Source organism: Neovison vison, chromosome 1 (genome assembly GCF_020171115.1).
Source record: "Neovison vison isolate M4711 chromosome 1, ASM_NN_V1, whole genome shotgun sequence".
Classification (NCBI taxonomy): domain Eukaryota; kingdom Metazoa; phylum Chordata; class Mammalia; order Carnivora; family Mustelidae; genus Neogale; species Neogale vison.
Genome location: NC_058091.1, coordinates 2,554,464 through 2,566,976, shown reverse-complemented (window position 1 = coordinate 2,566,976; position 12,513 = coordinate 2,554,464). Strand labels below are relative to the sequence as shown.

The 12,513-nt window shown below is 57.1% G+C and overlaps 1 protein-coding gene across 2 annotated transcripts in view; it reads right to left on the bottom strand.

The window, feature by feature from the left end:
* The window catches only part of RPS6KA2 (ribosomal protein S6 kinase A2), a 300,515-nt gene that overhangs the window by 64,509 nt on the left and 223,493 nt on the right, over positions 1-12,513 (bottom strand). For both annotated transcript variants that reach the window (XM_044242450.1, XM_044242461.1), the window contains one exon: positions 11,790-11,871. In XM_044242450.1, coding sequence (XP_044098385.1) covers positions 11,790-11,871 — 82 coding nt within the window. The remainder of the gene's footprint in view (positions 1-11,789; positions 11,872-12,513) is intronic.

The window sequence follows — 12,513 nt, the reverse complement described above, 5'->3', positions numbered from 1 at the left end:
TCAACCAATTACATTATTATTCTTTTTGCTGCTGACATTTTGTCCAAAGTGCATCCATCTGGGAATACAGACGGCATTCGTTCTGAGGCAAAAATAAACACGCTCAATAGGATCACCGCTTGAGAAGAAGAATAACCCCCAGGATTCCCCTAAGCACATCGATATACCAAGGGCGGTGACCTCGTACCATCCCACGAGAGCAGAGGGAGATCTCCTCCGAGTCCTACACAGGACCAGTGTAAGTATTGCTTTACTGGACCGGGCATTTAATTCATCCACATTTTGGCTTTGTGATACGTACTTTAAAAGTTTTCATTGGAGAAATGGTTCCCCAAAAATGACTGTAATATAGTCAAAAAAACAAAGAGGCAACCCATGGAATGGGAGAAGATATTTGCAAATGACAGTACAGACAAAAGGTTGATATCCAGGATCTATAATGAACTCCTCAAACTCAACACACACGAAACAGGCAAACACATCAAAAAATGGGCAGAAGATATGAACAGACACTTCTCCAATCAAGACATACAAATGGCTATCAGACACATGAAAAAATGTTCATCATCACTAGCCCTCAGGGAGATTCAAATTAAAACCACATTGAGTTATCACCTTACACCAGTTAGAATGGCCAAAATTAACAAAACAGGAAACAACATGTGTTGGAGAGGATGTGGAGAAAGGGGAACCCTCTTACACTGTTGGTGGGAATGCAAGTTGGTGCAGCCTCTTTGGAGAACAGTGTGGAGATTCCTCAAGAAATTAAAAATAGAGCTTCCCTATGACCCTGCCATTGCACTCCTGGGTATTTACCCCAAAGATACAGATGTCGTGAAAAGAAGGGCCATCTGTACCCCAATGTTTATAGCAGCAATGGCCACAGTCACCAAACTGTGGAAGGAGCTAAGATGCCTTCAACGGACGAATGGATAAAGAAGATGTGGTCCATATACACTATGGAGTATGATGCCTCCATCAGAAAGGATGAATACCCAACTTTTGTAGCAACATGGACGGGACTGGAAGAGATTATGCTGAGTGAAATCAGTCAAGCAGAGAGAGTCAATTATCATATGGTTTCACTTATTTGTGGAGCATAACAAATAGCATGGAGGACAAGGGGTGTTAGAGAGGAGAAGGGAATTTGGGGAAATTGGAAGGGGAGGTGAACCATGAGAGACTATGGACTCTGAAAAACAATCTGAGGGGTTTGAAGTGGCGCGGGGGAGGGAGGTCGGGGTACCAGGTGGTGGGTATTATAGAGGGCACAGATTGCATGGATCACTGGGTGTGGTGAAAAAATAATGAATACTGTTTTTCTGAAAATAAATAAATTGAAAAAATATAAATAAAAATAAATAAATTTAAAAAAAATGACTGTAATAAAAAAAGGTGGGGGGGAATGGTGAACGCTGGGAAGGACGGAGCGGAAGTCGGAACCCGCGCACAGAAGCCGGTCGAATGTGGCAAACAAAGTGCCTGTCCCTCCAACAGGAAAGCCAGGACTGCTGCACGACCCAGCAGCTCCACTCCTAGGCTTAGTCCCGAAGCACGGAAGCCGGGCGCTCCCAGCCGCGCTGCTCACAACAGCCGGAGGAGGAAGGAGCGGAGCGTCTGCCGGCGACGAGCGGGTATCCGGCTCACGGGCAGGTACCCGGCGGACGAGCGGGTACCCGGCGGACGGGCAGGTACCCGACGCGAGCTCCGTCCGGACGCCGGCGAGCTGCTCCTCCGTAAACGGGAATGGAATTCCGACGTGCGCCGCAGCCGGGAGCAGCCCTGAACCCGCCACACAGAGCCAAACCCGCAGACACAGCGGAACGGAGGCTCTGGGACTCTGTCCACGTGGGGTCCCTCCAGCCGTCAAACTCCGGGAGACCCACGGGGACGGAAGGGAGCCGGGGGCTGGCGCAGGGGCAGCGGACAGGCCTTCTGTTTGCGGAGCACAGTTTGGGGTCTAGAGAGTGGCGCGAGGGTGTAATGCCACTTACAAGTGGTGACAACGGTCCGTACGCGGCTACGTGCGCGTCACGACAGTTCGAGAAAACAGACGTCCCCTCGCTCCTGGTCACGGGACGGCCTCCGGCCTGGGCTCGGCTTGTGCTTCACTCTCGCTTCCGGGACCCACGCCCTCCGGGGCCCCCCTTCGCTCCAGGGCCGCGGCCACGTGCTCCTCGTCTGCCTGCTGGGGCAGGGCGGCCGCCGGCGACAGCGGCCCGGGGCGCGCAGCCTGGCTCTGTCGCTCCGCGGGCAGGCCGCTCTCACGAGGTCACGGGGACGGGGACGAGGGGCAGCGTGCGAATCCTCCCCGCACACCCCGTGCTCGGCTCACTGCTGGGCTGGGCTGGGCCGGGGACGCCCGGGGCTTTCTCTGACCCTCCTCTCAGTCCCCCGCTGGTCTGCTCCCACTCCAGCGCCAGGCCACTCACAGTGGCCTCGGTGTCCCTCAGGACAGGAGGGCTGTGGGCAGAGCTGCAGGACACCCCGTGGCACCAGCACTGCCCGGCCGTCTCCGCGTCCCCACAGCCCCCAACCCCCAGCACCAGAGCACCAGGCGGGGCGTGGGGGGACCTGGTTCGCCATCGTCCATGCCCTGAAGACACACAGTGGGTCCTCCCTGTCTGGACCAGTGCAGCGGGACTGCACGCTCCCCGGGCCTTAGCGCGCATCATCGAACCCTTGTGTTCACAGGAGAGCAGACGAGGCTCACTGTAGAGAGAAGGTGGCCCAGGCCGGGCCGGGTGGTGCCACAGCCTTCCCCGGGGCACATCCTGCTGGGGCCACGGTGCGCCACTGCTGCTGGAAACAGACTCCAGCCTCAAGGAGATCCCAGACCCTCGGGACACCAAGGAGACCCAAAGCGGCCTCGGCTAGAAATGAGCTGTGGGCAATGGCCGCGAGGGGGGACTGTCGCCCCAGGACCTGCGTGGAGCACAGCACTCTGAGTGAAGACGGTTGCTGGGTGTAACTGCAGCCTCGAATGGCCGAGCCGTGAGCCCCGGGTTCAGGTCCTGCTCTCCTGGGGGGTCGTGGTCATTGCGGGCAAGCCTTTTAGGAGGTTGGGGGGCAGGATCTCGTCTTGCCTTCCCGTTCATCAGTTGTGCGTCGCCGTCCGGGGAGCGAGGCTCTGCTCAGTGTCCGTTCTCTCTTCCGTGTACACAGAAGACGGGCCGCGGGACGGCGGAGGGGCGGGTGCCCAAGGCACAGCACGGGCTCCTCGTGAGGCGAGAAGACACCGACCCCGGGACATGGTTGGTGCCCCTGCTCCTCAGAAATGGGACCGGATGGCGAAGGCACAGCGCTCCCACCTGATCTCGAGTTTCCTTCTCCTCCTGCCCACTCCCTGTCCGCTGCGTGTCCGTCTTCTCTGTGTGGCCCGAGGAAGCAAAGCTGCGGACTGTCCCCAGTGAGGAAGTGTCTCCACGGGAGCCACGGAGCGGACACGGCAGTGAGGGGCGCCCCCGAGGCCTCCCTGTGCGTGTGGGAGCCGAGACGGGGTCCGGAGAAGCGGGAGGGACGCTGAGGGGAAGGCAGAGCCGTACGCTGCGGGCATGTCCCATGAGTGACCGTGGGGCCATGGGACTGTCCCTCCTAACGCAGTTAGAAGCCCTTCGAAGCTGCCCGCCGTATGCACCTACACATGTCCCCGCGCCCCCGGCCTGGGCCGCCTCCTCACACAGAGGAGCTCGTCCCTGCCTCCGGGCGGCCTCCAGGGGTGTCCCCATCTCAGCGGAGCAGGCCAGGCTGACAGGGCCCAGGGGACCACAGTCTCCTGTCCCCCGAGGTGCGTCCTCCTCTGGGAGAAGTCTCTGTCCCACTGGCCGTCCTCTGACAAGATCCAGGGACGCAGAGGAGCTAAGGAAGGGTCTTCCACGCCCGCCTAGCACTGCCTCGTGAGGCTTAATCCTCAACGCTGGCTCAGAGCATCTAAAAATCTTCTAAATAGGGTTGATCTTATCATTGTCTTAGATCTGTTAGGCCTGAGGGAACCCGCTTTCCCATGTACCCGAACACTGTGTTGGCATGGAAGCCAGCGGCCTAAGAAGCCTCAAGTGAAACAATTAGAGAAAGATCTTATGTTTAAATTTCTAAGGAACTGTCGAGGGATAGCGGAAAAAATATGTATTTCTTCCCTACCTTTTACACAAAAACGAATTCTAGATCTACTAAAGAGCTAAGTGTTAAAAAAAAAAAAAAAAAACAAAAACAATTCATGTTAAGGACAAAAAAGAGGAATGCCCATCCGACGTCCAGGCGGGAATCTGGTTCCTAAAAGCGACGCAGAATGACACAGGGAAGAGGGAAAGAGTGACTCACAAGCGTGAGATCGTGGCATTAAAAGGCCAGTAAAGTGCGGGGACGTCGCATGAGGCAAATAGAAAGAAGGCCAGGAGGCTCCGTAAATGCAGGGGCCTTGAGGGAGGTAGAGACGAGCCAGCAGCTCTGGTGGGAGAGGCATCCACACACCTGTGCCCCGACAGCGACTCCGCAGGTACGCATGGGTCCTTCCTGGGAGGCGAGAGGCAGGCTGTGTGCACACGGCGCACACCTGGGGCAGTGCTGAGACAGCATTCCTGACCGACCATGTTCGGGGACCCGCAGGGCAGTGGTTCCCCAGAGTGGTGCCCTCGGCCATGAGCCTACGTGCGGGGTCCCCCTGCTCTCCGGCTCTGTGGATTCCATTCAGCCGAGCACAGCCCACGCTCCGCCCACCCTGGTCCCTCTCCCTGCCCTGCTGGTCACTCTCGGGCCAGAGCCAGGGATGGCAGAAAGGCCTGGACGGGCGGCTCTGCTGCTGGACGGGCAGCCACGGGGCGTCCTGGCGCGATGGAAGGCGCGGGCACGGACAGCAAATGCGTCTCTGTCTGGCACGGTCTCTAAGCTGCCTTTGGGCAGCTCAGGGCGCTGAGGGATTTTGAGTCCTAGGACCCAGATGCATCAAAAAGAGAGCCCGGAGAAAGGCTCCCTCCATCGCTGCATCGCTACGGCGTTAGTGAGTCACAGAACTGGGGACAGTCGTTGCGAGCTGAGCCAAGAGACTGTCCCCTCGGCCGGAGCGAAGTGCCAGTCTCACTGGGCAGCTCTAGGCTGTGCAGAACTGGGGGTCAGGCCTCGTTCTCTCCCTGGGAGGTTTGTTCCTGGGATCTGACAGGTGAGTCCGGAATTGAGTGGGGCTTGCTTTTATGGACGGAAAGAGAAAAATATGCCAAGCTATTTTGAGATTCATTAATAAATCGTGCATATTGGGGATAACGGAAGCGTGTTTTGTTTTGTATTCCCGCCCTGTAATTGTGGTAGCCCTGAAACGTGGAAGGTTGGGGGGTGTGGTTTTCACAGCGGGCTTTGCTCCAGACGGCCATCCACGTCCCCGGCGACCTTCATGGGTCCTTCAGCCCCCACGGCCGTGGCAGCACCAAGCACCAAGATGAGTGTGGAGATGCCCAGAGATGCACCCCGCTGTGAAGGGCACAGTTTCCTTCCAGGGAAAGCAGGGGAGGAGCACCGTGGGGTCAGCCTGCTGGAAGGACACGCGATGCAAAACAGAGCCGCTTTCTGGAAACGCTCTTTTTTAGATCAGGCCAGTATCCGCATGACTCCAGCCCACACTCCTTTAGGCAACTTCAGATGTACCTACTCTGCGCTCATGAGGAATTTAGCATTTAGGACATTCCAACCTGTTAATTTTTTTACTTAACCACTTGCTCTGCTCTGGAGTTTTAGGAGTTAGAAGGTGGCGAACAGCCTCTTTGCTGCTAACAAAATATCTCAATACCCACAGTCCTTTGACGTGGCCTGTGCAGTGAGAAACGGAAATGCAAGGGCTGTTTCTGCCCAGCAGCCGAATGGCTTCGCACCTAGGAGGGGACAGGTTTGAACCTCGAGGCCGCCTCTTGGAACCGACATCTCCACCCTCCGGACACATCCGCAGACCTGAGAAACGGCCAGTCGGGTCTGAGCGAGGCAGTCGGAAACGCTCGTGTAGGACGGGCGTCCCTGCGCAGGCCGGAGGAGAGCTCAGGCTCGGCTCAGCGCCGCGACCCTGCTCCCTGCTTCCTTCCCTGGCTCCCAGAGACCCCCTGGTCAGAAACTATACCCCAAGCAGTCTCCCAGATGCAGACGAAAATCTGTCCTCACATGATACTTTGACTCTTCAGAAGTCGAATTCATAGCAAAAATGGCCTCCCAGGAGAAGGCGCGTTGCTTGTGTTCGGGGCCAAAACTCTGTATCGTTCTTCAGTCCAGAGAAGGAAGGAAGGAAGGAAATCATCACTCATGAAAATTAAAACGGTAACCACGTTAGTTACCGCACGAAGATCTGTGTTTTTCTCTGTACCAGGTTATTGAAAGAGAAGGGGACACGGTGGCCTAGGTCACTTCTTGATGGAAGAAACTGTGTGGATCAGCCTTCAGCCCGTCTCCCTTCTGCCTCCACATGTACCCGTACAGTAAAGGGGACCGTGTACTCTGTAGTTGTCGTCTTTTCCCCGCCACGGCCCACTCTTTAACCTGTGTACAACCCAAGAAACACAAACAAACGGACTCTGGTACAAACGAACGGATGGAACCCAAGAGACTCAGGTGCCGTAGGTGACGCGCCGGTTCCCGGCCGGTGACGTCTACCTAAGGTGCACGGTGCCTCCAGGAGGCCCGAGAAAGAAGCCAGGCAGGGGGCGTAAGGGGGAGTCCCCGTCCTTTCACTTCCTGTCCCAGAACACGCAGTGGGAAACAGCTCCTAAACAGAAAGGCCCAAGGACATCAGCCGCGGCTTCCTGGTCCGCAAATGACCGCCCGGGCGTGTCGGGGGGACGGGCAGGGTCCCCAGCGCTGCCCACCATGGGCGGTGGTGCCCGGCTTCACCAGGCCACCAGGAGCGGCACTTGGAACGTGCGCTTGTGACTTGCTTCGCTCTCCTCCTCCCCGGGACTCGCAGGTCTCCGATGTGAACCGGGCGACACTGGCCGATCTGCTGGAGATGAACCGGCTCCGGCCACGGCGCGCGTCGAAGCCCAGGTTCTGAGTGTGTCCGCGTCTCAGGACAGAGCGCGCGGGTGTGGGAGAAACGGAATCAACAGGACCGTGCGGGAGATCGCACTCTGAGGTCTGAGGCCCCCGGGGCTGGGCCGGACGCGGTCCTCAGCGTTCGCGTGACCGCTGTGTCCCTCGCAGCCGCCACACGCGCTGCGCTGCCCGCGCACCTGCGGACGTCATCGGAGTTCTACTTCGTAAAGGAAGACGGTCGAGGAGCAGAAACAGCCCCGACCAGCGAACCGAGGCGCTCGGAAGGCGGCCAGGCCCACGTCCTCCGTCCTCGTGGCCGGCGGTCCTCCCACCACGGCCGACAAACACATTGGCCGAGACCGTAACCGGCCAGGAGTCCCGGAACTGCTCAACAAAGAGAGTTTGCCAGAATGATGTATTTTTCCCTCAAGAAATAGGACAGAATAATACTCATTTCCTTCAAAGCAGGAAATGCCCATCTTTGGGCTGGGGAAGTTCACTTTCAGGGCCGACGGCTGAGAAATGAGTTCAGCACGGCAGTGCAGGTGCAGTCCCATCAGGAAATTATGATCACAAAGAACGTCCTTCCCGCAGGAAGCCCTTCCTGGTGGCAGAGGACGGCCCAGGGCAAGGGCACAGGCCTACACTGGGAGCCGGGGCGTGGGCCGAGCCTTCGGCCCCTCGCAGCTTCCAGTCCTTCTCAGCAGTGAACACCGCGGCAGCCGCAGACCGGGCCGGAGGAAGGCGGGATTCCTCCTACCCAGACGGCGTCACCGTCCGGCCTCCCTCCCTCCGGCACGCAGCCCGACCCACCCACGTCGGGACAGGAAAAGCCCAAACACATCTCGGGTGTCACGGACAGAAGGAGCAGAGCTTCAGCTGACGCTGACCGTCGCCGTGAAGGTCCTTCCCGCGTCAGCAACACGACGGGCAGGTACTCACACGGCATCACCCTGTTGTAAGCAGGAGGACACGGGGACAGGAGCGGCTCCCCACGGCGACACCGCACACAGAGGTGAAGCAGGACATGCCCACGGCCCAGGTGTGCGTCCCGATCACAGTATCGGTGTCCTCTCCCATGGGGGGGTGACAAATTCGTGCAGACACTCACCTAGACCAACTGCTCAGAACCTTGGGGGTGGCCCCCAATTCCAGCCGGGGCCACGTTTGGGAGCCACTGTTCCTAGGGGGGACGGGTCCCTACTTGTCGACTGACTGACCAGGGGACGGACCCGGGGCTGCCTTCATTCCTGGTCTCCTGCTCGGGGCCCGGCTTGCGGTCCTTCGAGCCCCTCTCCCTTACGACACGAATGCGGCGTCCACCTTCCGACTCGCGGTGCTCGGAACGCTTGATGTGGAACTGTCCCGGGGACAACGCTGTGCTGAGTCGTGAGTGCGGAGTTACAGAAGAAAGGGGGACGTTCGCAAAGGGTCCTTAAACGGCAGGAGGCAAGCCGCAAGGCAGGAGAAGGGGCTGGAACACGAGGGCGGGGCTGGTGGGGGCGGCCAGCTCGTCACACCCTCCTCGCCCGCCTGCCCAGCCGCTGACGTTTCCCTCACGACTGACGTGCCACCTCCTTGAAGAAAGCGGGCGGCTGCACGCTCACGGGACGCTGAGACAGCTGTCAGACCACCCTTCTGTCCGGGCATTTGGAATCTCACGGACAACAACTCTCTCCTGCACACACGACAGTCGCCGTGTGTCTGAGGAACAATCTGGAGTTCCGGGACCATCTCCGCGGTCCTGTGCCCCCTTCTCCCTATCCGACTCCTCGCGTTCTCGCTCTGGGGGCTGGTCTGCACGGTCCGGTGTGGCTGCGGGTGGGGACACACGGCCACGGTCACGGCGCGTGCCTCGTCTCTCGCACGCTCTGTGGGCGACTCATCCGCCGGCGCCCGCCCACGCGAAGGTGGAGAGATCGGGAGACCTCGGGCTCGTGGAGGGCAGAGGCGGCGGCGTCCAGCCGACGTCAACAGTCCTGAGCCGAGCCTCTTTCATGCGTGAGGAGGGGGAGGCTCGGCGAGCCGGGGCGTCCTCTCCCTGCGGTGCGTGCAGACCCCTGGCCCCCTCCTGCCGTACTGTCCTCCTACGATGTGTCCAAGGACCCCCCCACTGAGGCACTGCATTGCAAACGCTTATCCTCTCTTTCTTAAACTTCTAAATTTGAATTCAATTAATTAACCTACACTGCATTACTAGCTTCAGAGGCAGAGATCAAGTGATCATCAGTTGCCTAGAACGCCCAGGGCTCGTCACATCCCCTGCCCTCCCGAGAGCCCCTCACCCATTTACCCCGTCCCCCCCGCCAAGCAACCCTGTTTGTTTCCTTTGATGAAGAGTCTCGTGGTTCGACTCTGTCTCATCTTGTTTTATTTTTTCTCTCTTCCCCTATAGTCCTCTGTTTTCTTAAATTCCACATATCAGTAAAATTTTATGATGATTGTCTTTCTCTGATTGACTTATTTCGCTCAACATAACACCCTCTAGTTCCATCCACATCGTCGCAAATGGCAAGATTTCATTTTTTTTTATGACCAAGTAGTAATCCATTGTGTGTGTGTGTGTGTGTATACACCGACTTTTTATTTTCTCTCTCTTTTTAAAAATATTTTACTTATTTGACAGAGATCACAAGCAGGCAGAGAGAGAGGAGGAAGCAGGCTCCGTGCCGAGCAGAGAGCCCGACACAGGGCTGGATCCCAGGACCCTGGGATCATGACCAGAGCTGAAGGCAGAGGCTTAACCCACTGAGCCATCCAGATGCCCCTATTTTCTCATAAGAAAATAAATCTCCATCACATTTCTGGGAAAGAAAAATGTATTCTCTTGTGGGGGACCATTCTGGAAAACGGAAGCAGTGAAGACGTCCAGTAACGTGTGGTTTGAAACACAGCTCTGGCAGGAGCACGAGGACGTGGAGAATCGACCTTTTATGTCCACACGGCTCACTCTCACACGTGAAAACGACTGTACATCATCAAGCACAGGGTCCAGAGCATTTTACAAATAACTTGACATTAGAAAAAGTCAAACGTGATTTATTTCTGTTGAGAACCTAAAACATAGAGCGTAGGGGAGAAAACAAAAGCTATCGGTCACCTTAGACCGTGCTCACGTGGCCTGTTTCCTACCAGCACGACGTGTCCCTCTCGCTGCCCACATGCGCACGGACCTGGACCGACCAGGAGGCTCGCGCTCTGCAAGCACCGCGTTCCACCCACTCTGGCCCGTGTGACACGGGCTCCAGGGCACTTTCTGAAGCACACCGGGTTGGCTTCCAAACCCATGTGGAACCAGTTCGTGATTCACTAAGCCGGCGCGCCTGGCAGGAGCCGGGAGGTCAAGGGTGCTGGCGGAGCCCCGGGTTCGACGCAGCGACGTCTGGCTCCTTGGCTTGACGCTGGGCCTTCGGGGCAGGTGCGCGGCCGCGGATTCCCTGACCGCGGTTGCCACGTCCCTCCTACTTTTCCTTCCCTCTCCTCCCAGGGCAGGGGACGATGAGGTCGTATTTGAGGGGAAGAAGGGGCGGTTGTGATGAAAGGGAAAAGGAACCATTTAAGGTCCCATCCTTGAACCAGCACCTTTGGAAGGACACTTGTTCTCTTTGGAAGACCTAGGATGCCTAAGTCTGTATTTATTTGGTTCACGAATTCCTGGCCGGCATTTCGTGTTCCGTGTTCCGTGTTCCCAGCCAAGGGTAAGGGACGTGTGTGCAGAGAACAATATGGCCCTTGCCTTGCCGCCTGGAACGTCCCACAGACGACATCGTCTTAAGACCTAGAGAGTCATACGCTGCCCTGGCATCTCTGAGCCCCCCAGAGTCCAAAGGCCTAACTGCCAGCCTCCTGCCCTTGACGGAGACCTCCCCACCCGGGGAGAAGGGCCTCCAACCCTGCGGTTTCCGGATAAGCTCGAGCAGCTGTACCCCAGCTGGTCCCGCGCAGGCTTCCGCTCCCGGCCAGCGCACAGAATGACTCGTCAGGCCCAGCACGGCACCAGGGGTCATCTTGTCTTCTTGCTGCTACAAAGCCGGCCTCCCCCAGCCTGTCCTGGCTCCTCCCCAGGCCGTGGGGCGTGCGTGCGACCAGGGAAGTCTGCCACACCTGCCCAGGGCCTGCAGTGTGTGCCGGGACACCTTGCCCCGCTCAGGGGACGGGCCCCTCCCTCCCCAAGGGGGTGAGCCGGCGGCGTTCGACTCTCCCCCACGGCGCTCGACTCTCCCCCACGGTTGGCTGCGGGGCTGTGTGCCGGGAGTGGGGCTCTTGGAAATCAGCATCACTTTGACCATGTCGAGTGCTCACCCCTCCCTGGGGGCGGGGGTGGGCAGCCCTAGAATCAGGTGCTCCTGATTTTAAAACCCAGCCAAAGGGACCCCAGAGAAGCGCCAGAGCCGTGAATCACGGTTTTTCGGAAACGGAGGGATGGGGTCTCACTGAGGACTCGGGCTGCGCCGCGGTCCACACGCCGCCGTCCGGCCCGTTTCTGCTTTCCTCCCCGATGTGCTTCTTGGCGAATGGCACGCCGCAGCCGGACACGTGGGGGAACCGTATTTACGCAATACGGCTTTCTCTCTGAAAAGCGCGGCAGGGTCGCAGGGCTGGGTGAACTGTTCAGGGAAATGTTTGTACTCTTTACTGTCCGCAGAGAGAAACGCTCCGATACGCTCCTTTACAGACAGCTTCAGAAATCACGCGAAACTAGGCCGAATGTGTATTTAGGCAAGCGGCCGGCAGAGCACAGACCACAGCAGCGCGTCTCAACACGACCAGCCCCGGGAGATGCTCACCTTTCAAGGTAGCTTTCTTAAGGACCTTCATTGCGTACAGCTGCCCGGCGTCCGAGCCCTTGGTCTTCCGCACCAGGAACACCTGGGAGAGAGAGCAGGGACATCTGAGCTCGGGGGAAGGCCACTCTCGTCTCCCGAGGGCCAGCCCCGGGCAGGAGGAGGGGAGACAGTGCTTTGGGTCGTTTTTTTGCCATAAGCGAACTTTGTGCCTGTCATACAAGTGGAAATTGTTCAGTCCGAAAAACTGATGTTATCTGATTTATTTAAAAACTAAAACTTGTCGGTTTTTTTTTTTTTGGAAATAATTCTTTGCACAATTGTTTTATTGTTTGACACTTAATGCACTTGTCATTTGCATAAGACAGTAGCATTCTGCCCACCCTTGTACACTGTAACTCATCTACTTCCAATTTTTTTTTTTAAAAGATGTTGACTTTTTAAAAAAGAGGAAAAAGAAACCACTAATTTTTGTTTTGTTTTCTTGAAAAAGTGGCAACACTGTTTGGGATTTTATTTGTGCATGGATGCACACTATTTTGATAAAGGGCAGTAACAAGTATTGGGACCTATTTAACCCCCCCCTTTTTTTTCCTCTTCACAAGGCAAAAGCTATGTGAAATTTTCTCTGCATCTTTGTACAGAGAATGAACCTGCCCCTAGTCTCTCCTTTCTCACCCTCCCTTCCCTACCCAGTGGTACTTCTACTAAATTGTTGTCTTGTTTT